Genomic DNA, 26,577 nt, shown 5'->3' with positions numbered 1-26,577 from the left:
ATAAATCACATGGATTTAAGTCTGAAGATCTGTGACTTACCAGCCTGTTTGGAAACACTCCAATTAAGATGTTAATGGAACAAGCACAATGTGTGCTGTCACACCATCTTGGATAAAATAAAAATGAATTTTCTTCTTCTTTTCTTTTTTAATAGGTTGTGTTTGGCTGCATAACAATAAATTTGAAGGCACGTGCCTTCAAATTTATTGTTATGCAGCCAAACACAACCTATTAAAATAGCACTTCAAGCACTTGGTACAAAACATCACACTACTGTAATGTATGCTGTGCATATTAATAGACTAAGAGCCAGATACTGATATGACTATAAAAACATAGTGACAGAGTAAAACCAACTTCAGAACTGAAGGTATGGAATTATATGTAGGATGAAGGAAATAAGAAAGATGGCAATGATGATTGCTGGAATGTACAAGCCAACGAGGTCACCAGTTCACACACCTGTTGTATTACAAAATAAAGATTAATATTTTCAAGTAAGATAATATAACAAGTTGTTGTGTGGGACTACATAACATACAAAATTTGAAGGCATTGAACTTTCATCCTGTATGTTCACACATATAGGATTATTCTCAATTACAATTACTTACATACATACAATAAATGGCCACGTTCTACTCCAAAAATCAAGGTAAGAAGTTCTGTACACGTATCATTGTAACCATTCTGTTGTGAGAATGGGAAGAATCAGGAAAGAAAATGAGGTAAGGTTGAGTTATTCTAGGAGTACATTTATTTATTAGATTCTGACATAACAGCATTTTACTGGTTACAAATTTGCTGAAAACCCTTTCCAATAATCTGAACACACAACACCAGTCTCCTTGGTCACATCCATCAATCTGGTTAGCAAAAGTCCAAAAACTGCTTTATGTCAGATTTGAGATTTTCACGGCAGTGAGTCTGAAGATGGCTGTCTTCTGGGTCGTTGCGCCATATAGTCTGGTATAAGTTTACTAACGTTTCAGAGGTCCTTGCTGCCTCCATCATCAGGGCAGGAAACACCTCTGAAATGTTAATAAAAATCTTCCAGACAACATGGTGCTACAACCCAGAAGACAGCCATTTCACTCATGACCTTCCAAAATTCATTAAAATTTGTGCTTGTTCTGTCAGCCTGCTTTTAATTATATTCTATGTAGTTTCAGATAGATAAATTTGTGAATGAGGTATTTGAAAGGATATGGAAAGAAGCGGTCACGACCTACTTTGAGGTCCTATTCCACTGTTGCTGAAACACGACAGAAACTCTCTATAAAGATAACCATCCTCTGTGGCCAGATTTTAATTTGAGGCCTCTCAAATATGAAACAAGAGTGCAAACCTCTTTACCAAAATGTATGGTGAAATATTTTTACATACTTTATCTGTAAATAAAATAAGAAACTAGTCAAATGTTAAAGACACTAATATGATACAATGTGATATATGATAGGATGTGAGGTGCACAACATGATTCAATGAAGGATCAGAAACATTAAACTGAACTACTGTAAGTCTGCTTTGCTTTTTCTATCATGTCACACTACATTTATAGCAGCAACATGATTATTATGCCCTCACGTACATGTACATTCAATATCACAGACATGTAGATGCATTAAATCAAAGTCCACAGAATCCAAAACGTTAATTTTACCACATAAGTTCTTAGCTGTAAGCTTGACAAATAACACAGCACCTCACACATAAAGTAGGTCCACCTTGTGTCTTTCTTTATTGACATCATAAGTCCAGAAAATCTCAAAGGCTAAAATTTATCTTCATGTCCTGATCAAAGGCTTGAAATTGCATATAAAATCTTAACTGCTGATACATTAAGAGTTACATGGATGGCGAGAGACAGAAATGTACTAAAACAACCTCGTCATACATTAATTTGAAATACTTTGTTAAAATAACACTCAACAGCACAAGTACAAAACTGACATCTAGCTCACCAAGTATGGACTGACCTGCATACTTCCACATTAGTATAAGAGCTGTTGTAAGGCTCAGAGCCTGGTTCCAGGTCCGAAGTGTTGAAGACAGACAAGGAGAAATCAAGGAACCCCTCCAGGTTGTGGTTGGGTGAAACCGTTATGGCATACACCAGGTGAGGAATGAAGTCAGATGTGAAGGCAATGATGAAACCCTGTAACAATAACAACTGTTTGTCTGCACACTGCCACCATATTACTTTATACATGAAATATATTATCCCACGCACTTGCGTTAAGTTTACTCACTGCTATCACTGCCATCAAAACTGATACCATCACCATCCATGAATATATAAATATTTAAACTTGAAAGACTTCATTAAACTCTTTACCTATCTGGAATGATGTAATAATGATGACTGTGATGAACCACATACTGTGGACAGAATTTTACATCATTCATTTCAGTTGCAAAAAATGTGAAAAACCTTGCTTCAAAAGTGCAATAAATTGTGTAAGAATTACAAATAAAATGGCTAATAAAACATGAACATTTCAGTGATCAAACCTGTTTGCTTAATGTGTAAGTTTCACCATTTATGTAATGAGACAGGGACTACAATCTGCATAACCTCAGAGCAAAAAGCTATTGTTGTAGATCGTCATTAACGTACATTTGTGATGACAGACAGTTTTCCAATAGAGTCTAGAATGCGGTACCAGACTCCGATGTCACGGACCCTCTGAGTGACAGGCCTGCGAAAATATGTCAGCAGTTTCTTGGCATCAAGGCGCATTTCAAGGATGTTGTTCAGCAGGGCAAAAAATGGAGCCAGTGGGAAGGCAGCAACAAAGATTGTGACAAACCCGTACTGCAGAACTAAACACAGAAATAAATCCTGATTATTATTCATGAAACTTCTAAAATATATGTTTGTTTCAACACATTTGTGGGTGTTCTTCATACATATTCAGAGCATGAAGAATGTACACAATAATTGTCCATCTTTTGGCTGTATCTTCAAATTTTTTTAAATCTGGTACTACCTGCCCGTCATTATAATTAATATTAAAAACTAAATTTCTTTGCTGAACCTGTTCAAATGGCAAGTCAAAGGCAAGCTGATGTGATATGTCTTCTAGCAGGACCTATCTCATTCTTCTTGCAAGGAGAGGCTAATACGGAACGCTTGTTTGAGTACAATTATGATCTGCTAGGGATAACTTTAACCACTTTGTTCACCATAAATCCCACATGGAATGCTACTGGCTCAAGATCACTGTAGTGAAAGAGTGGTACCAAACCACGTGAAGTCGTGGCATTACATACAAGAACAAATACACTACAAAGGAAGTATTGTCAAATACAAAGGAAGTATTGACTCAGTTTTCAACGTAGGGTATTTAAAAGTAATGAGACTGTTGCTGTTTTAGGCCCATAGACTTGCTGGATAAGCTCTACAGTTTTCTGGCCATCTCTTCCAAGCTTCACACAAAATTCAATTGCACATATCTGTCTTGTAATCTTCAAAAAACTGTCGATAGCTGCCACAACAAAATAAACTCTACAAACCACACATAGCATACAAATGCAACAAACTTCAAACTCAATGATTATCAAATGCTACTAGCTCAGTATGGCTTTTACTACAACATAACATCCTGACTTGCTCATAACCTTGATAACAGAGCATGATTACCAGTCTCAATAATTTTAAAATACCCTTCATTCAAGCGGAAACACGTTTTATAATTTAACACCATTTACTGTTATGTAATTGTGTTCAGAAACTAATTTTTCTTCAGGAGACGTTTGTCTGTTTCAATACAGAGTTCTGCCAGTATTTTTCACAGAAAAATGTGTAAGAAAAGTTTCAGAAATGGAAAAACTTTTGGCCAGACCAAAAGTGCATGATTATGTAAGCATTCCTCATCATAAAGGCACATACTCTGTTATTCATTTTCTGTAGAAAGCCAAGATGAACATACCCATTTCCAGGTATTCTTCAAACAAGCCCTGTGACCCCCACACCACTAACTTGAAGTCCTTGACCCACTGATTGCAGCTGCGACTCGTCTTCTGGCCCTCAGCTAGACCAGTCTTCACCTTGAGGGTGTTGAGCCATTTGAAGAATATCCTACACAATATTAACAAACAGATTGTTACTCTGCACAACACAGAGTGGTTAAATCGCAAATTAGATCACAGGTCCCCCACTACACAATGGTCACAATATGACAAAATGAGACATTACTTCGTAAAACCAACAAGAGGTACCACAATGGTGTGTGAGAGGTTAACCAGCCTACTTCATAACGACCTATCAATCTGCTGATGTTACATATGAATATTATGTTAGCGTACGTTCAGTCAGTTTAAGTTATTATAGTTTATTTTAGATTCTTCAAACCATGTTATTTCAGTCTCCACAGGTTGCTGACTCACATATTTCTCTTGATTATGAGCAGGCACTGCTGTGGCACCACACAATAATTTGCACTTTTATTCCTCGTAAGGCACTGACACTCTTGCTAAAAGTATTGGTTTGTGATATGACAGACTTACTCTGCCCATGTTCATTAATCACCAAACAACACAAAGCAAAAACCCTTGTGAACATTCTTTCATCACCTAGAAGCCTTCATTATTGCATGATAATAATGTGATCTACTCAATGAATGCTCACAGGCCATTACGCAGTACAGTACACCCCAGCTCCACATCAAACAGCATTATCAGTGCATGGATTGCCCATACATTATTTGTTCCTTCTTTCCATTACCTATTTTACAAGATCAGGTCTGAACTAAATTTACTGTATGAAAACTTTAATGTAGTCCAATCAAGTAAAACTGAATTTTTAAGGGGTGTGACAATATTGGAAAACCAAGACAGAAAATTATGACACTAGACAAACAACTAAATTCAGAGAATGGAAACTACTAAAATAGGTAAAATACTTATGAACTAAATACCAACTGACAAAACAAAAATTGGTATAGGAACAGGAATTCATGCCTAATACAAGAAATAAGATAAAGATGCACGTAAAATATGTAAGTACCTGAATCAGCTTCCATCTGTTTTCTACTCTTAACATAAATGGTCCATCTAGTCTGTTTCACAGCATCATTCACACTTGATGATGACGTGGGTTAATGAGGGAAGTATAGATCAAAACTCTCCTCCTCATCCCTTAAAATACTGTGCAGGAATACCTTGGAGATATTGCGGGTTCGTTTCCAGACCACAGCAATAAAGCGAGTCACACAAATTTTTTGGTTTCCCATTGCATATAAATGTTATGTTTACACTATACTGTAGTCTATTAAGTGTGCAATAGCATCATGTCTAAAAAAACAATGCAAGAACATTGCGAGAATTACCAAAATGTGACACAGAGACACGAAGTGAGCACAAGCTGTTGGAAAAATGGCGCTGATAGACTTGCTCGATGCACGGTTGCCACAAACCTTCAATTTGTAAAAAACACAATATCTGTGAAGCGTAATAAAATGAGGTATTCCTGTTTAGTAAAAACATCAGTAACTGAAACAACACCGAATAACTAAAATTAAATACTCACGGGAAAAGCATTTCCAGAACAGTGTTCATGATCTGCTTGCCAACCATGATGATAGCCAGCTGAATGCAAAGTTCCATGAGACAGCCTCCAGGGCCACACTGCAACACAAGTGTGTTTCATATACTCCTCGGTGTCTTGGTTCACAAATTACACACAAATACAATTTGATTAATTTCCAGTCATCATCTGACACACTCAGTACATCAAGCCCATGAATTATGTCATCCATATAGTGGAAATTGTTATTTCTTGTACATAGAATTCCTTAATTACATAATGCACAGTACATAGAATAATGACAGACACTGTCTCTACAGACTTTAATATGGCAATAATTGATTACGAGCTTTTATAGGTATTGATGAAAGACTCTCGGGTTACAAGCGGCATCAGGTGGCTCAATGGTGAATAAACCATATCTTCTGCCAATGTTTCGAGAGATTGCTCTCAAAATTTGTGGGGATGTATGCTTATGCATTTGTATGTTCACTTATGGCTTGAGAAGGGATCAATGGATTTGTACTAAACTTGACATGCTTATTCTCTGAAACAAAGGAGGAAACAGAAAAGTCATAACTCTGGAAAAATTTCCCTAAGTTTGAGTCCCAATGAGGGCAGTTTCTTTAGCTGAGAAACTAAGCAAGATAGAAGAAATGTGCAAAGAACAAAACAGTTTGTTTCAGCGAGGAGATGACACATACAAAGACCAAAAACCCAAAACTGTCCTGGGTTCAAGTATTGGTGAAGATGTTGGATTTATAGATAATAACAAAATTATTTTTTTTATCTACGATAATCACTGAAATGTATCATATTATCAGACTGATTATAAATGTAAGCATTCATCAAATTTTCCTAATAGTATCACTGTGAGCACTCTGTTAGCCTTTCATAAAAATTGTTTCCCCAGTTTAACACAACAGCCTGTGTTATTTCTATCAAGACCCAGAACAGGATGTACTAAGATAGGATGATTCATTAACAGCTTTTATATGCACTTAACTCACCTCTTCCCGCCTAAAACCAAAGAGTTTGTTGTGTTTTCCAGGGTTGCCTACAAACTTTCCCTTAAAGAATGCTATATAGAAAATTGATGCATAATAGTTCACAAACTGAAGGAGGTAAATTTTCAGTGTGAGGCTGTCATCAAACTCAGTCTGAGTTCGCAGTAGTTCCACCTCTGTAAGGTACACTGCCAGTGAAGTGTAAATCTGTGAGACAGAAACAAAAATCCAGTCACTGGCATGTGAAAACCTTAAAATATAGACAAGAAATAATGTTAATGCAAAAATGTGCGAGAATCACATGACATATTAACAAGCATCACACATGTGAATACATTGTGTGTGCGCATGCACCCCCCCCCCTCTCTCTCTCTCTCTCTCACACACACACACACACAGCTTGATAAAAATGTCAAAACTGCTTCAAAATAAAAGAGAAGGCCAAAAATTTAAAGTTTATAGTAGAATTTCCATAACAGATAACACAGAAGTGATGCACTCACCCAATTGAAAATCACGATGCAACACAGATTGATAGAAGCTGCAGTGGAGGTGGTGAACAATAAGGCATAACTGTTAATGTAAGACTCCCCTTGCATGGCTAGTGCTGTCAAAACTGACATCCTGTACAAAACAACACCCAGGACTGCAGCAACAGCCAGAGCAACCTAAAAAAATAACACTGTGTGCCAAATACTGAGATATAAAAGATGTTTCCATTTCACAGCATTTTTATTTTATCCATATGCAATCTAAGCAATATATTTATTAAAAATGTTTTTAAACTAACAAAACACCAGAATAATATATTTCTGTACAAACACTACAGTAAATCATGATATAGATCCTGTGTGCTTACAGAAAATTCTAGCTGCTTTAATTTAATATCCTACAAATTGGAATGATGGTAACTGAAGATCAAATATAAACACCGATCTTAGAACTAAACATTCAAATGACTAACGTACCAAAAGAAGAACTACTGAGAAGCTGAGAACGGTGGCCGGAAGTTTCATTCTCCAGAATGGTACATGTGGCTCCAACATGTTGGTAACGATATTCACTTGTCGCTTCTTCACATTCTTAAGACGGGCAAGGTAATGAGGACGAGGATGTTCCTCTTGGATATCAAAGCCTGTCAGGTCCCAACGATGTGTTATTTCTGCAGAGTAGCGCTTCCACAATTCCAAGAACATAACCCCTGAAGGAATTATAATTCACAATTAGTCACTGGGATTTCAAAGACTGATTGATAAGTTGTTTGCGTGTCTATAACTGATTCAGCTTCATTGGTTATTTGCAAAAGTAAAAATGTTAAACAAAGCTTACAATTAAACTTCAACTAACTTGACTGACTGATGCTGTTGTGCTGGGTTGACTCACATGAAATTGTAAATAGACACCAACATTTTCAGGGCTGAAGATAGCAACATTATGTTTTTCCAAGATTAGTATTGACCTACAAGTCCATATGGTGTCATAACCCAGAATAACCACCTCAAATCTCACATAACTTAATGTCATTTCAGCAGTGACAGTACCTTTACTTCAAAAGTTACAAGAATATTCCTGCAATGATGTCACTGACAGCAGTATGACTGACTTTCCCTGCTAGGTTTTTATAGAGCATGCTTTTGCAAGCAGACTTGCCTTGCTTACACCAATCTATGTTGCACAGTCACGTTTTGTCGAGATGTGTACGTTTGACTTTTAAAATGAGTAGTTCAAGAGAACAAATCGTTTGCATCATGTTATGTTTCAAGCTTGATAAAACTTTCTGAAATACATGGCATGTTACAAACAGCCTTTGGAGAAAAAAAAATACTTTATGGAAAGTACAAACATACAGATGGTTTTCATGATTCATATATGGACATACCTCCATGGAAGACAAATAATGCTGAGTAAAACTATGTCAAGAAAATTCTGATCCTTTTCTCACCTGCAATGACATTGTATATCACGAAAAAAAACGCATGCGCGCGCACACACACACACCTAGTCAAAATGTTAGTAAGCAGTATTACACGTGTTACAGTCTGTGGAAATGTCTTGCTAAATGAGAAAATGGGGACTGACTGGTTCATCATGACAATGTACTTGCTCCTCTATCCTGTGTTCGAAAGAACAAACAACTACAGGCCCCACAAAATTCACACAGGTACTTAATGGTAGTATTACAAAAGAAAAGTTTCACACATGCTTCTAATGATAACAGAATTGCTAGGCTCAATGTATTAGGTCTCAAGACGCTAATACACTGATAACACAAAACTATATGCCCTAGTTCAGAGTGGTCCAACTGGAGGCCAGAGGGCTGGATCCGGCCCATGACCATTTGTAATCCGCCCCGTGAAAATATTTGTTAATTTGTTACTAGTTAGTTCAAACCAATTTTTTTTAAGTTGATATTCATCACTGGTAAAAGAACATTATGCTCAGTGCTCTCAATAAAGCCACTTAATTTAAAAGCATAAGATGTATGTTCTACTGATACAAATTGTTATTGTATCAGATACAAGCTGTTAAAGTAGCGGAGTTCAAATAATTTGTGTAAGTTTTCCAAGTAAAAATTGTGAGAGATACAAGCTGTTGAAAGAGCAAACTTAAAATAATATGCAACTCCGTAGTAGTTTGTGCAAATTTAAATAAAATGTATATGTCAGCATATGCAATGGTAATTTGTCATTTCCGAATAAGTATTATTAAAGATAATGACAATGCAAAAATAGTGACAGTAGGGGTTTCTCGGCCCTTGGGTCCAACAGGAAAACCATTCTGGCCTAAGCGAGGAAGAAAGTTGGACCACCCTGCCCTAGTTAATTCAGTTTCAATTTGTAAACAGTGACAAAATATTAATGTATTTTCAGAGACTTCTTTAATATGCAAAAGACAACTTTTTACTAAACATATACAAGGCAACATCAAGTATAATGTTTACACACTGCCATCATGCTTATTAAAAGTATCTATAGGTCAGCATCACTGAAAAGTGTGACAAGAGAAATAGCAACTACAAGTTAGATTTTGTGACAGAACAATTCCTATGAACATTGGAAATGAAGATGGCTGTCTTCTGGGTTGTTGCACCATGTAGTCTGGTAAACGTTTACCAACGTTTCAGAGATCCTTGCACCCTCAATCATCAGGGCAATGAACCCCCTAATAATGGATGTAGCAAGGACCTCTGAAATGTTGGTAAACTCCTACCAGACTACACGGTGCACTAGCAGACTATAAGTGTGATATTATTGTTCTGAATATATATATATATATATATATATATATATGTGTGTGTGTGTGTGTGTTTGTGTGCATACCCCAATCAGGACTACAATTAAACAAAAGGAAAATTTTTATGAATAAACAGGTCATGTATTTGATCAACTTTCAAATACTGCAATGGAAATTTTGTCAGATTTCAAAGAAAAGATACAGAGAAAATATGTTTTCAGACTGAACAAAACAGATCACTCAGAAGACTGAAGCATAAATCCTCAGGGTCCTGAGGACTAGGACGAAGATGGTTCTCAAAACGTTTGTGTTTTCTCCATTAAACCACCTTGCACAGCTGGTAGCCTCGAAGAATTCATTATACCGTGAAAGCTTCAGATCATACAAGTATATTTCATTTAAAAAATAAAGGGAGTAAGCAGTTTTTTAAAAAAAACAGGAATACTACAACAGGGAAAAAATATTGATATTAAATTGTGTTTAACAGAACCATTACATTCATGCCTACAAATAAAAATAAATGTAATAAAAATAGAAAAATATCTGCTCTTATAAACAGGCTATTATGCATTAGCAGTTAAAATCTTCAGCCAAAAGCAGCAGTCTTTACTTGCAGCTAACAAAAAACAGAAAATATTCTGAGGCCATTGGCATTATGTGTTAACATTTCCTAAAAGCACTGCAAGCTAGAAGCCCCACTTTCTTAGTACAGCTTCTGGGATTAGCCAAAGAAATATGCCATTGAACGCAGCATATAATTAGGCCAACAACTACAATAACACCATGACCTTAAAAATATCCCAAGAGATTGGCTTTCTGCTGTATGCTAGATCTCTATGCAAAGCTTCAACATATCCCAGACCTGGAGTCAGACTCTTCTGGTGTTCCTATTCCCCTGTTAAATGCCTGGAATTTGAAACTCCCTGTAACATTCACACAGTTCTTAAAGTTTATGTTAGTCAAATAAAACAATTCAGGCAGCATGTAAAAGAACTCAGTGACATATTAATATTCAAAATTATGTTAAAATACACTGGTGCAAAAACTTAGCTAATGGGAAAAACACTCAGTGTAAGCTTTCTCTATTTCACTATGGTTTCTCAATGTTGTACTAAATATAGGGACTCAAAGCAAGAGTGAAAATGCTAATAATGATGAGTGTCCATATATGCATAAGCCTGTGGCAGAATATGCAATTCATCACTAACACAGTTCTAAATGTTCTAAGTTTAATTATTAATCATGCAGGCCCAAATCCACTTACAACTATTAGAAAATATATACGAACACTCCACAAGCTATCCTTTTTATTATCATAATTACTGATAATATTCATACAGCTAATGACCATCAGTCAGAATGTAATTTCAAGAACAAAGGTAAGGATAACCGAAAAATATAGCATTTACCAGGATTATTAGCTATTAAACACATTCTTGCATTTTTACTGGGTGTACATGCTACATGTAGCTACTGGTAACAGTTGCAGTGGTACCAAATTTTTCCAGGAGTGTGCATGTTTTATAATAAGTTATCATAAACTTTCATATTATATTTTGCTGCTTCAATCACAGATGCAATAGTTACCAAAACAAACTGGTATGCTGAAAATTTCATACACACCTAAGAATAAACTAAAATGACAATCCCATGTTCTCAACTGAAAAGAATACATCAAATGCCTACTACCACAAAAAAGATAATTTGTAACCCAAATCAGTTTATAAAAATAATTATACAGCATTACATTTCAGAACCATCACAACATTGAATGAAAATGTCATAACATTTTGTTGAGTAGTTTCTAAAATAATTAAAAATTAAAAAGTTTATGTGGAATATTCCTACAGGACATTTAAATACCTGTGCAGTGTGTAACCAACACAGGATTAAGTTCAGGCTTTAAGGATTAAATTAAACACATTACAAGAGACTGGACATGTGTGGAAGAAACACGACAATGGAAATTCCCTGTATGACCACTAGGAATAAATATGGCGCTGTGAAGACAGTATGAGTTTAGCTCATCCATAGTGGAACAAAGCTGTAAACTAAGCACAGCACAATAACAAAAGCACAACTGAAGGAATGTCGGCCATTTCACATAAACTCATCCCGCAAACAAAACGATGTGCAAAGCAGTGCTTATCCCAGAAGACACAAATACAGTAGGAAACACTGCTGCTGAGACAGTTTGGGTTCACCTGGTCAACTGCGGAGTTAACACACAAGTGCAGGCATAACTACATAAATTATCTCACATAAAGCTCACCACTTAAACAAGAGGGCATGCAAGCAGAGCTTACCCCAGAAAGACATAAATATGGCAAAGAACACTGTGGTGGGATTGTCGAACAGGTATGTAACTTTTGCGTGAAGACACGTCTCCTCCAAGTTCCAGTAGTCACAGAAGCGATCACAAGTTGGACACATTGTAATGTTCAGCTGTTTGTTGCAGATATCTTCACTACACAATAGAACATCCACATGCTATCATTAAGAACCTAGAACCTAGGATTAACATAGGTGAAGAGGTTATTACAAGGAACTCTTTCACTGCTGACCCAAAGACACGATGTGTTTCTGCTTCCTATTACCTTTCCATATGGCTAAGCTCTGACAACTAAATTTTACAACCACAAATGCAGACAGCCACAACATATGACAGCAGCAATTCCTTAGCTTTATGCTTTATTTGTACCCACGTAGTCTGCGCAACTAGCTCCCTGCTACAGGATCTATGAGTAGAGATATTAAGCTGTTCAAGAAATTGCCTTCTTACAAAACCTCAAGATTCATCACCATCATTACAAACGCCTGCCATCATACCCTAGTACATACTCTCATTTAAAGCACATCTTAAACAAAATTTAAAAGTTATGCTCTTTGGAGTATAAAGATATTCCAAAGGTATTCTTCACACCAAATCAAGTCGATCGTTGCTGAATGAGTTTCATCAAATGCAACTGACAGCCAGACATGCTCATGCCCATAAGGCATTCTTTGCTTATGCTAGAGTGAGAAGAACACATAAAAGAGGAATATTAATGGAAATTATGTCAATATAATTCATATTTTATTAGGACAAATTTAGATGTACCAAAATTTTTAACATTCTTGTTAATGTAATTACCACAATGAAATGTAATGTAATGAACTGTGTTATATAATGACAACAGCACTGTCAGTTATTACTACTATAATATTATTTAATCACATCTGCCAATTCTGACTTCTTAAAATTAGATCTATAAATAACCATCAGTAATTATTGTAAATGATTTTCTTCATCATATACCCACCAATTTTTAATTTGTCTTTGAAATAAAATCCAGAAAAGAAGTAACTGCCTCCATGGTACATATCCTTTCTGAGCAGTCAACAGATATATAACTAATGAAAAATATCCCAGCTGTTATAAAATATGAAGGTTTTTCACAACCACCACCACAATATATGCCACTTCACGACAGTAAGCAGAATTCATTATCATTATCTCATATTTACCTGGGCTGATCCTTGAACAGTGTGAGGCAACTATAGACAAAACAAATTACTCCAACAACTGATGCAGGTATAAGCATGTGCGTGTAGAAACCAAGCCAGGCAAAATACAGGCCTATCTTCACACCAAAATATTCCTTCACATAATCAAGTGGTTGATAGCGGAGGCACCTGTTCACTGCTGCCCATTCAGTGTACAGCGTGTTTCGCATACTGCCTGGCACCCTCAGTTCTCCCTGGTCATATAAAGCAGGTAAATCAGAGAGTTACATAAAACACAGCCTCTCATCTAGTCAAGTCCAATCGCTAAACAAAATAAAAATGGCCACCAATGGTGTAAACTCTTAAGGAGATTCTTAAATTAGCAAGTTCATGGCACAAAGGTTTTCTATAACAGTAGTTGAGATGGTCAACATTCTCAATTACAGATACCACCATCAAAAAATCTGACCACCTGATAATAAAATAAAGCAGTTCTCTCCATCTTCATAACCTACTGTTTTAATCTCCATTTTAATATCACCCTCCACCTACAACTTATCCTCTGAAGTGATATCTTACGATACCAGCCTAGAATTTTAAATGTGTTTCTTGTTGTAAGATTTGAGGTTTTCATAGCAGTGAGTCTGAAGATTGTCTTCTGGGTTGTTGCGCCGTGTAGTATGGTAGATGTCCACCAATGTTTCAGAAGTCATGCTGCCTCCGTCATCAGGGCGACGAATGAGCCAATATAGTGGAAAGGGCTAGGTTTACAGGGACACTTCTCTCTCTCCTTCTTCTCTGTCTCTCTCCCCCACCCCCCAACAACATGCCCATGCACTCCTATTGGTCCCCACATCCACACCTGATTTGACACCAGCTCCCATTAGTTAGGATCAGGATACTCTGTTTACTATCCGGTCCATATAAACCCATCCCTTTCCACTTGATTGGCTCAATCATCACCCTGATGATGGAGGCAGCATGACCTCTGAAATGTTGGTGGACATCTACCATACTACACAGCGCAACAACCCAGAAGACAGCAATCTTCGTATTTCTTGTTTTCTCAAAGTGCTGTGGGTCCCAACTAAATTTATCACTGGTATGAGAATGTGGTTGAAAGTACAAATACTTACATCATGCAAAGGATAGGCTGCAGTATATACGGACTCATCAATGAGGTGCTCAATGCCAAATGCAAAGTCATCATCCTGGTCTTCAGAGAACCTCTGCCGATCCAAAATAAACTGTACAATGCGGGAATGGGTGGCCGGTGTAAAGAAATCCTTCGAATGTATGTCGAAACTGTGAACAAAACAAGATTATCAAGAGGATTCAATGTACAACTTCTGAGAGCAGAGAACAGTTAATACATCTCAGAGAATGCACTAAGTGGCTTAATGGTTTGAGCACATGTGTTAGAAGCAGAAGACTAAGTGTTCATCCCAAAATATAGAGACAAAATACTTTGCTGGTAACATACCACACTAGTTCAGTTTCCTATAAACTTATACGGGAGAGGCCAAACAGTGAGTGAAATCAACTATAAACATTTGAATTGTCAGAAATAGCTAGCTCATGTGCGCTTCTAGGTTGGTGTGTACTGTAACACAGAATATGGACTGTGCCCTTCAAAAATCTGGTGGTTACAGCAATCATACAGAAAGCTGGAGGTGACAAAACTGATTACTGAAAGGTCCATAAAATGTGCACTGCTTAACACCAATGTGAAGATACTCTGGTCCATATAGGCACTAGTGGAATGCACATATGAAAAAAGAGATGCATTCCAAAAACCACTTTCCCATGCATAAAATGTTTAAACCCTGACACCTATTTCGATTCCCGGCGGTACCCGAATTTATAACATGTGTTGGGCAAGGCCGTCATCTCGGCAACACGGAGTTTTCCTCCGCGGATTCCCCGGTTTCTCCGTGGCATCCCAATAATTACTCCGTACACACTGAAGAAGGCAATGGCAAACCACTTCTGTACCACCTGCCTAAAAAACATATATGAACGGGTCCCAGTCCGAGAAAAGGATGGAAGGATCCTGTTCATAATATGTCACCAACCTCCTGTAAAGGAGACGGCGTAATAAAGAAGAAGATATAAAATTAAATGCAAGCATAATGGAAGCTTCGAACAGAAACAAAGATACAGGTGCATGTGCACATACAGATATTCCTTATCTCGACTGTACACAGCAGTGAAGCGGTGACTCTTAGGTGGGAAAACTTTGGTGTCAACATAGAATTGTCCCATTAGGCGATCTACGCAGCTGTTCATGTCATCTAGCAGGGAGTTGGTTTTCTTGTGAACCTCCTGCAGTGCTGGGATCTACAACAAACAATGATGAAGGTATCACCTCCAGTGACAAAAACAAGTTAAACTGTTCTTGTGAGGGATTAAAAACATTCCATTTCAAAAAAAAAATCTTAAAGTTACAGATCTTAACAAGGTCCATATTTTACACAGCATACAAAATTTCTGTATTATTCTTAAGAAAAAAACTTCATGTACAGTATGCCTTTATTGGACACAAATTAATTTGCCAAAAAACATTAGAATTTTTGAAATGAAATATATCCAGGCAAATGAACATGACATTAACATTAAGAGTGCGAAGACCCCATAAAGTGTTAAAGAACTAATGAGACTAAGTGATACTGCAAGGGAATGAAAACTGTTATTTAATTAATTCACACTACAAACACAGAAAAACTCATGCAGACAAAATGCATGTGTACTATTAGCTCGTAATTTATTTCAGGAACTTTCTATAACCAAGCCAGACAAAATGTAAATGGGGTAAAACTCTCCAAATACAAACAAATCAACAAATCTGTGTCTGGGTAGAAGGCTGAGTGAACTCTAGATCCAGTCTGGATGCAGAGGCTACAAGAGAAACCCTTTGCCCCTGCCACAGATTGAACACTGGTCATCCAGTTCATAGGTCAGACACTATACTGACTAAGCTACCTCAGCTCATTTTCAGTTCCTCTGAAAGCATTAAATTATATACAGCTGCTACCCTTCCAAGCTCTCGTCTGTAGACTACATAAAGACACATAGATACCTTCTGGGATAAATACATTGTAGCATGTAACAGAGGATTCATTTTGTTGTCCTTCTGAACTTGGCATAGTTCCTGGAGGCCAAAAGATATACACAACAATTAGCAATACCAAAACAAGATGCAAATAAACATGCAAGGGGTGATGCATCTACCATAAAAATAAGAGGATAAACATCTTGTTACCTATTTTACATGTAGTTTGCCCCTCCTGTTTTCTAAAAAGCAAAATTATCACATTCAGAATGACCTGAAATTCATCAGAAAAAACCTGCAACCCAATATCAGGCCCAAAATGAAAGTTTACATGACCTTATCTAGAGCAGCCTGAAACAGTTCGTCAAGAAGCATTCTTTTTTTACGTGTCACCTAAACTGTTCCTTGTGGATAATACAGTATTTTGAGAACACTGTACTGTACATATAACAAAAAGAACAAATGCTAAATTCTGTATCATTTCAGAAATTTCCAGTGCTGCTACACAAGAATTAGCATCAGAACCAAAACTATATGAGGAGCAATATGAACATATTATTCTATTGTATGCTCCTTATAATATCAATAGTCTTTGCTACTCAAGTAAAATACAAGCACAAATATTACAGCAACCATTATCTGCCATAACATAATAAACAAAATAACTCTCAAGTGCTTATGCACATTACGAAATGTCTGAGAAACAAAACAGTTACCTCTCTCATCGGCATCCGAAGTTTAAGGATTTCACTGTAGCGACGTAGAACCTCCAATGTAGCATGAACTTTTATGAAATTCAATCCATTTGGTTCACGCTTCTCATACTCCAGTTCAAGTCCTTCCAAAAAGAAGTTCAAAAATTACTTGTCCAATATAAAAAACAAAACCTACCATATATGGCATCACAACTTTTGGAGCTCAAAGACCTGACTGTATGTAGCTTCACTGTACTTTGGACAAACAGCAGGCCTTCTATTTACTCATCTCTGCCTCCGCATTCTATAAAGTTATGCTATGTTAATCATGACCAGAAGCAGCAGTTCTTTACTTTAAAAAAAAAACAAAAAAAAACTTGGCTATATAAAAGTATAGCAGACTTTAGTGTCACAAGCCGAAATGTATGCTTCTCAAAGTTAAATAACGTAGAGATTATTCTCGAAACGTTGGCAGAAAATATGGTTTATTCACCATTCAGCCACCTGACGCGGCTCGTAACCCGAGAGTATTTCTTCGGTTAAATAACCTGTCACACAACAAATGTTGGAAAAGCTTAATTCATTTGTTATGACTGCAGTTTCAGGACCCATTTCATTCTGAGAGGACTGAATATTCATTGACAAAAATACGTTTTGGGCCGTCACACACTTAAAACCTTGGTAATATTCAATTAATGTACATTGCTAACCTTCACGTTGCAGGTTCTTCTCAAAAACTTTCCTCTTTTGTTTGGATGCTTCTGAATTTGCATGCTTTAAGTGGTCATCCCAGACCAGCACAAAGTCTACAGTGCGAAGCCCATCGTGGAAGTAAAGAGACGGGTGACATGAAGGTTGTGACTGCAAACCGAAGAATTCAATTAAAAAGTTTGTAAGCACATGCTATATAAACAAACCACATGGAAAAACTGAAGCATTAAAGGCTATACTGCCAATATCCACACTAACATAATTTATTACAATTACGATAAAATAACCAAATGGTACATCTTCCAATAGTTGAGGTAATTCTTCCAATACAAAATGCAAACAGGAGGCCTCTGCCTCTTCAGGTAGTAGCTTGCAAGGTCCTACAAAGAGACTGCCAATTGTTCATACCAAAACATCAATTGTAAACTGATGCCTCATTCTGCATAATGTTGCCATATCTTGCTAAGTCATGTTTACAGGAACCTTCTGCCTTGACTACAGGAATAGAACATAATCCTTACATTCACTGTATGTAATTAAGAATCACACTATATCTATGTGTGTAACCTTGTGCATCAAATTAGGTTTACATGATGGGGTGATATGATACAGGTAAAATGATGAAACAGCCACCTTACCTCAAGCAAGATATAAAATTTAATGGGCTTTTCTATAAAACAAGAGACAATGGAATGATGAAAGAGGAAGAGAGATTTAACTAATTATGAGATAACAGAAGCTGATATGCCCTGTTTGCAATGAGATGTAAGAAGGCCCTCCCTATGAAGATGCTTCACTGCTACATTTGCCAAGAGCGAAGGCACAGAACCTACTCTAACTATGAAAACATGGGTTTCTATACAGTGATTAATGTTGAATCAACAACCTACCCAGTTAGGCGTTATCAACTTACCTAGGGTGTGGGTTAAGTTGACATGTTCCATTAATCCAATAAGAGTTTTTACATTGTCATTTACAAGAAGGACCTGGTCAGTTGTTACCCACCAATCTAGCTTCAGTTTTGCAGTATGGCAGTGGACCCTCTTATGACATCCTGGCCAAAATATCGGGTGTAGACACTCCACCGTTTCTTTGGAAAACACAGTTTTATTTTTCATTTTCACCACTGTTTCTCCATATTCTCCTAAAATGTCGCAATGTCATATTGTTATCAATAGATCGCACCCAAAACTTTGTGGGGGACTCTACAAAAAAAATTAAACAAATATTTGTGTATGTATATGAAAGCTATAAGTCATATTGTCAACAAAACATTCTGCAAAGATGTTACCTAATAATAATTATTTAATTTGGTCATAACACATTGAGAAATCAACTGTACTCCAGTTATTTTAAAATGTGAATAAAGGAAGAAAGCAAATAAATAAATGCAAAGACTTCAAATAAAATTAAACTCAATGGCCTCCATAGCCATCGTAATTAAAAGCAAATAATAACTTACTTGGGAATTGAACAGTCGTTAATACGCCACAATTAAGAATGCTAACACCTGAGTTACTGCTGATGATGCAACAATGAGATGATTTATGAGAATATGAAGAAACAGTGAAGAAAATGAAAAATAAAACTGTGTTTTCAAAGAGATTGTTATGTGCCTATATCTAATATTTTGGTCAGGAAGACAGAGGAGGGTCCACTGTCCTACTGCTAGACTGGAGCCAAATCAGAGTGTAACAATCAACTGTTAGTTCAATAACTAAACTTACTGTAGGAAAAATAGTAGTTTACTACTACACTTTGATAAATTTCCTTAGCATCATCAACTTATCCAACTTTCCCCTACACATATAGTATAAAATGCAGACCTTCACATTTATATCTACTTATGTATGACAAAATAAAAGCAATTAATTATTACACTAAGCAACTATGATTCTGTCCTATAACAAAGCAAAATAAATAATAAAAACACTCAAGACAGACATGGATCATTACACACTGAACAGATCCCCAAAGTCCACCCATTTTATGAGAATAATCTGATATTTCATATAAGAGAAGAATATGATATCAATGCATTCTAGCCTGTCATAAAATAAAATTTAATTCATAGCCACTGAATCCAGACCACAGATTTCTACCCGTTTCCACCTTATAGTAATAATTACAATTGATGACGAACATATAGAAAATGCAGGTCTTAAAATCAAGTAAATTATACCACGATATTTCTTTTACCTTGGTTCGCGTTTCGCTCCGTAAATGGAGCAGAGGTGTCCTTTCTTTCTGTACTTCTTCAGTCTCGTTTTTACAGAAACTGTTATGTGAACTAGGTTCTTCTTTCCTTGTTTCACCATTCAAGTCTTGTATACTGTAATATACGCTATGAACAGGCACTCCAACATGTTCTGGCCTAATTTCAATGGAGACAGATGCACGTGTATCTTCAAACTTATCATCACAACTTTCCATTTTACGTTCGTACTGTACCTTCCGAATAACCTCAGACGTTCTCAACCTGCAATAAAGTAAAAATTTATGAAAAATCGTATTTGATGTTCAAAGTTATTCTACTTAAAATACAAGTTATTAACAAGAAGTTTGACGTACCAAAAATGTTAACTTGTTTGATATTATTTTCAACACGTAGCGTGTCCGCCATGACAGCAGTGTTGCACGCAAGATCATTGTGGCATTTCCCTCTTCTCGACTATAAATTCCCTAAATTGCAGCATACCTCCGTGCGACATAAAACATATAACACATTTTTCGGCGCAAAACAGAATCTGAATGACAATAAATTCACCCATACATTTGAGAATTACTTGTAAAGACTTTCTTTAATACATATTTGCAAAATTTCGTATCTGACAAACTCCAGTACAACAGTCTCGGCCCGGAGACCGGCCATCCTGGCCTGTTCTTTCTGTGTGTGTGATTTTCCTCAGTCCCTCTGGGCAACTTCCGGGATAGGGCCTTAAATTATGCCATGACCGCTTCCTTCTACATCCTTGCCAACCAGTGTTCCGCGGCACACCGGTGTGCCGCGGAGACCACCTAGGTGTGGCACAAAATTTTCACCTCATGTTATAATTATAACCATAATAAGTTAAAAAAACTGTTTTCTCCTCTGTCTCAGTTTTCATTTTCTTTATTATGATCGGGCAGACTGAGGACAGTCAACATTTACTAAATGGAATTGGTAAACGACACAACCACTTTACAGCAAAACATGTATACCTCCCCTTTACTTTCATTACCACTCTATATATTTTTCTGCAATCTAAATGTACAAATATAAATAAGTATCCTTAAGTTTAAATGTTTATACATAGTTAATAAATTTTGGATCAAACGGTAGGAAATATTATATTTTAATTTAGTGTGCCGCGAGTGTAGAATGGTTGCGCAACACTGGTCTAAGCTGCTGAAAAAACGTTTTAAAATAAGCTATAAATAAATAAACAGTCCTGAGCTATGGTGTGACATTCAGCGTCCCAGGTCATTCTTGTATCATTCAAGGTCATTGTGAGTCTTTGGCGATTCTTGCACGCGCTCAAATAATTGCAGCACAACAATGTCTTCCAACAATGACCCTTTTCTAATTTGACCAAACCCAACTTCACCTAACTCAACTTTACCTAACCTTCCCTAACTTAACCACAAATTTATTGCTGCTCACGCACATATCGCGTGCCTGTTCATTCTCAACAGACACGGATGGATTTTAATATGCACAGACTCTCTGAAATACGGCATCACGTCCTTCGTGGGAATCGGCCGTAATGTGTAAATAACATCTAAAATCCGTCAAGCAGAAAGCTGAATTTACGACAGATCTAGCGAGGTGGGTAACTATTTGCAATTTTTTGCGATCTCTATCAATGTCACCCCTTGACCTGGAACTCTGCAGATCCAGCTGGAGTAATGAAAACCGGTTCTCCAGGAACTTTGGCTTGGTGCAATTGTGGGGATGCTGGCAGATCCAGTGTAGCCCAGGTCACTGACTCCGATTGGAGTGCGCGTGTGTCTGTGAGAATTTCTTGCGTTATTTAGCGACGTTGTGCCAACTATTGTGACTAGTTGGCATGGCAGTAGTCGGTACTTGGTTACAAAGAAATTCCCAGCCGACAACTTCAAACTGGTTCGTCCTGGATGCGAAGCAAAGGATTTTAAAGGAAGCCGTGTTGCCGTTTTAACTGGGGTTGTTAATTGATATCGGTAAGTCATTACGATATAATATATGTATATATATATATATATATATATATATATATATATGTAATTTTAGTATCACAAAAGTATTCTCGATCAACTCATTCGAAAACACTGAAAAATCATAACTCAGTCCATTGAAAAAACTTTAGGAGAAGTTATTAAGACAATTTAATTAAGTACTTAGCCGATAAAATATTCGATATTTATATAACCGCCTCCGATCTCGAAAGGTGTCCCATATCGAACGATATCCCTAGATTTAACTTGCTATTCCGAGGATAGACTAATTCGAAATACGATAGCGGGACTATGCGATACGAGGCCAACGCTGTGCTAGGTCGCCCCAAAAGAAAACCAGAGTTTGAAAAAGTGGTTTTGAAACTCCCTCGGAGCCCGGAAGAGGTCCCTAGGATCGCAAGAAATTAAATGTCAGAAAATAAGGCTTTTGATTAAGATAGCAGTCAACTTGGTTGTTGCGCCTCGTGGTCTGGTAGAAGTTTATGCACGTTTCAGAGGTGCTTGCAGTTTCCATTGTCAGGGTAACAGACCAAATGAAGCAGCAACCGAGGATAGAGTTATCTTAACAATCGCCGCCGTGAGAACCTCAAATCTCACTAAGCTTTTAATCTCTCAATAAAAGAACCCATTTCGAAAGAATACAAATGTGTAACCGTATTTTATATACGTACAAATTTCCTCCAAGATCCAGCAGAGCGACGCACAGGGAAGTCTATTTAATGGGACAGGAGGGTATTCCAGATAAATGTGTATTTAGTTAAGAATCTGAGAACTTTTTTTGAAAAGCTTCGACAGTTTAGCATATATTTGCATAAAAATTTAAAGCTTCAGTTCTAAAAAAATAAATGGCAATGGTTCTACCATAAATGCATTTTTCCACATTCATCTCGTGGATCTGAAGATGAACCACGTAGGTCATCGGGAAGATCTTCATTTTACGTGTAATGAGAGGAAGACTGGATTACACTCGATAGGAAATGTCTTAGAGTAGCTCACCTGGCATCTATAGCAGTGTTTCTAAAACTGTGACTTTCGTAATAAGTGAATATAATAGTGGAATTAGTGAGACGACAGACAAACCCTTGCTTTGTCTTCACATCTGCTATCTAAGAACGTACAGATTATGAGACTACAATTTTACGTGTTGTTTTGTAAGGGTGTGAAACTTGGTCCCTAACATCTTAGGAGGAAAACAGATTGAAAGGGGGGGGTGGAAGAGAATATATGGACCTAAGAGGGATGATGTGATAGGAGACTGGAGAAAATTACATGAGGAAACTTAAAATTTGTTCCCTTCATCAAATATTAAAGAATATGAGATGGACGGAGCAAGTAGAACGTGTTGGGAAGATTAAAAATAGGTGGGATATACATCTGGCCTAGGCAGGAGACTAAAATAAAATGATGATGGGTAAAATACAGTGAAATATTGTAATCTTCAATCATGTGGCTTATGACAGGGACAGATGTCAGGCTTTTGTGAACAATGTAATGAAATTCTGTGTTCTGAAAGTGGCAGGGAATTTCTTGACTAGATCAATGTCCATCAGCGTCTTAAGCAGGATTCTAATCCATAAAATTAGAATTTTGTTTCATAGTTCTATATTTTGGAAAACTTATGCAGAGGAAAAATTGTTATGGTTCGTAAATGTCATTTAAAAAACAAGACTGCAGAAAGATCTACTCGAAGCAATGCAACACCGTTTTGATTTTCCCTTGCCATGATATATTTTTAATGTAAAATATTGCATGCTAGACTGGCCAGTATAAGTTACTCTGCCCGATTTCTTTCGGGTTCTTGGACCAACAGCGAATATTCATACAGAAGAAGGATATTAAAGTTACAAGAGAAAAATGTTTCGAAGAGCCAAGTAGAAGTACCATTAAAATTACCGCAGATCTTCAACTGCTGCATATCTAGAGCAGCAGAATTTCGGACCTAAATGTAAAAATGCGAAGGGTAAGAATTATGGATTCTTCTATCCTTAATGGTGATAAATCACATTTCACTAATTCCAGAGTTAATGCAGCTAAACCGATTCCTTTGCACATTTGCTGGCCGTTGGAACCACTCGGTCAGACTCGAAGTGGCGTGATGTTGAGAGGAGAGGAGAAAGTGGATGGACGCATTACGGGGACAAATGCGTCGATAGTTAAGCTGACCGGGGGGGGGGGGGGGGGGAGACGTTAATACACATTCATACAATGCGACACGTAACACCAAATATCTTCAGTCGTTTGAAAGACAAACGTGACTGTAGACAACAGTCATTCACTTCAAACAGAGTAGCAGACTATGCTGTGAATTCTCAATTGTTTGTTACAGTTTCCGGTTAGGGCCGTCGTGAACGGGGTAGGGGGGAATCGGTTGCATCGTTGGGAGGGACTGTGAAAAACCATGCCAGTGTTTACCTGTGTAAATCCTGATGCAAGATGGACGATACCTTATCGTTAAAGGGTGTGTAACAGGTAACATTCTATTTTAGTTTATTTTAATCTCACTATCACCTTATCCACTTGTTTAGATTTTTGATTGGGCTTCATATTACAAGCTGAGTGCGTTACCTTGAAGCAGACTGATTATTATACCAACCGTTTGCAAACTTTTTGTACATTATAGCATAATTTTGAAAATATTTCTAAAATAAAAAATGGGATCGATTTTTGTCGTTGTTTGTTGGTTCAGCCTCCAGAGTCACCCTGCTTTAAAAAGTCTAGTATGGTATAAAAACATAAAACTCATTATAGTTAGGCAATCAAAGTTTGTTGATGAAAGGCTGAAAGATCTGTGTAACAAAACGTAACTTTTAGCCCGCATTCCTTGTTTTAAAAAGTAAGACTGATTAGTTATCATATTGCTCATGTATCCGTCTGTCTGTCTGTCCCCTATAAATGGCAGGGCTGGAGGGCGACATTAATGCAGGGCCCTGAAATTGTTTGTGGTAATGGTTTTTCGCAAATACCAAACTTCTCTTAGGGTAATGGCGGTGGAGCAAAATCTTGATTTTTCGGTTTGACGTCTGGAGTTAATGAAGAATTGGCACTTATCAAATTTAGATTTTGTGTTTAGAGCGATAATTAACATACATAACGCACTCACAACACACACAACTCAGACCAAAAACACGCCGTGACGCACAAAGCTATGCAAAGAAAATGATTTTTAAACTTTTAAAATGTAGTCGTTTTAACTAATTTAAAGCGTTTTAACGTATGATTTTTTAAATTATTTCTTGACATCGGAGAGAAAAAATATTATTCCCAATACAATGTCATAAAAGTAGGAAATTGAACTTGATGATTACCACAATGGACCGAAAAAATGTTTTTTATAATAAATGTACAATAAACAGAGTGTGTAAAAATTGACGAACAAGAAAAAACCAAGATTCTGTATAAAACACTTATCACGTTTCAAAATGTAGAAACATGGCCGTGGTGAAATTTCTGAGGCTTCATCTGGCAAATTTAATGTAACACAAATCTGTACTGGTGGAAATTTAGAACAGACATGGATAATTACATTGTACGTCATTCATTTATGTTCTTAAAAATCTCACCATACAGACTGACGAATTTAGGAAAAGTGGGTCTCATTAGTATTTTTCCTCTCTCCAAAATATTAATAAAATTTTACTGCTGACAGAGGCTCCTGGTAGTAGAAGCAAAATTTTCCTCATTAAATTCTTTAACTATAAGGCCACACGGCGAAACACCCCAGAAGACAGCCATCTTCTGCCTCTCAAACCCCCAGTAAACATCCAGCTATTACAATGTGGACGGTATTAGGCTACCAGCTTTCTATATAAGGACTGTGACCTCCATTGAAAAGACACGTCCATATTCACTCATCAAAGCTCAGGCGACAGAGTGTTGGAAGATGCAAAGCTCCCCCAAAAGCCCACTTGTAAAGTTTCAGCGTAGGCTATGCGCCTAGCAATATAGGCCTCCTGATGTTACCTATACTGCCTCATTGTCGATAACACACTACTTGTCATTGTATCAAGTTTTAGTGATGTTAATATAATTTGTATTTAATTATGTTTTAGTGCCCTCGACTGGTCTATTGGCACATAACATTATATAGGAATATACAGGTCTGATAATACAAAACAAAATACTTTTTATAGAGCAACGAAACAATCTGTCCGTCGAGAAGCAAATAATTTACGAAACTACTTTTAAACCGCTGAATTTCAACGTTCCTTGCTTGTGCAATTATCCGGTTTAGGTCAGAACTTTGGGTTCGTAATCTGCGTAGCAAATTCTTCGGTACTGTATTTTTTCTAGAAATTTGTCACAAGCTACAAAATCCCGACAAATCACTTACTTCACAACGAACAATCGATCGTTATCTTGTAATAAAGTTCCTTATTCTGTATGTTTCTCCGCTCCCCAATAATGCCATTGTTCTTGGGGCTTTCTTTTCGAATGATTATATTTCCCAATAAAATGCCTAAACGCGACAGACCTATGGGCCTGTCCTCAGGCACTCTCATCCAATACAGTTCTCTAAATGTGGCAATCAAGTTTTAGGCTCATAGAAAGCGACAGGTAAAATTACACTTATTTTTATTTTAGATATCAGACGCGAAGGTAAAATAATATTCTGAAAGTACCCAAACATACAACTTTATTGCATTTTCGTAGAATTTATTACCTAC

General features: G+C 36.9%; 1 protein-coding gene and 1 long non-coding RNA gene across 12 annotated transcripts in view; one reads left to right on the top strand and one right to left on the bottom strand.

Annotated features, from left to right (window-relative positions):
* LOC110830189 (anoctamin-1-like) overlaps positions 1–26,577 on the bottom strand; it is a 114,480-nt gene that overhangs the window by 5,461 nt on the left and 82,442 nt on the right. For 7 of the 11 annotated variants that reach the window (XM_087345102.1, XM_087345105.1, XM_087345103.1 and 4 more), the window contains 15 exons: positions 19,916–20,195; positions 17,716–17,866; positions 17,027–17,148; positions 16,338–16,409; positions 15,438–15,598; positions 14,395–14,563; positions 13,280–13,512; positions 12,079–12,239; positions 7,507–7,739; positions 7,042–7,206; positions 6,542–6,745; positions 5,535–5,632; positions 3,937–4,085; positions 2,622–2,827; positions 1,981–2,159 (listed from right to left, as the gene is read on the bottom strand). In XM_087345102.1, coding sequence (XP_087201228.1) covers positions 1,981–2,159; positions 2,622–2,827; positions 3,937–4,085; positions 5,535–5,632; positions 6,542–6,745; positions 7,042–7,206; positions 7,507–7,739; positions 12,079–12,239; positions 13,280–13,512; positions 14,395–14,563; positions 15,438–15,598; positions 16,338–16,409; positions 17,027–17,148; positions 17,716–17,866; positions 19,916–20,149 — 2,537 coding nt within the window. In that variant the 5' untranslated portion in view covers positions 20,150–20,195. Of the gene's footprint in view, positions 1–1,965; positions 2,160–2,621; positions 2,828–3,936; positions 4,086–5,534; positions 5,633–6,541; positions 6,746–7,041; positions 7,207–7,506; positions 7,740–12,078; positions 12,240–13,279; positions 13,513–14,394; positions 14,564–15,437; positions 15,599–16,337; positions 16,410–17,026; positions 17,149–17,715; positions 17,867–18,629; positions 18,861–19,915; positions 20,196–20,287; positions 20,587–26,577 lie in introns of those variants that run through there. The other 4 variants (XM_087345106.1, XM_087345112.1, XM_087345111.1 and 1 more) reach the window with 4 other exon arrangements.
* Positions 24,153–26,577, top strand: part of LOC147874464 (uncharacterized) — a 28,122-nt gene continuing 25,697 nt past the window's right edge. Inside the window, exon 1 of the long non-coding RNA XR_015534166.1 lies at positions 24,153–24,382. This is a non-coding gene — a long non-coding RNA (uncharacterized LOC147874464). The remainder of the gene's footprint in view (positions 24,383–26,577) is intronic.

The sequence above is a fragment of the Zootermopsis nevadensis genome, unplaced genomic scaffold (genome assembly GCF_977971745.1).
Source record: "Zootermopsis nevadensis isolate Lab colony 2312 unplaced genomic scaffold, Znev_1.0 Znev_ptg000008l, whole genome shotgun sequence".
Taxonomy (NCBI): domain Eukaryota; kingdom Metazoa; phylum Arthropoda; class Insecta; order Blattodea; family Termopsidae; genus Zootermopsis; species Zootermopsis nevadensis.
This window is presented reverse-complemented; position numbering and strand designations above follow the sequence as displayed.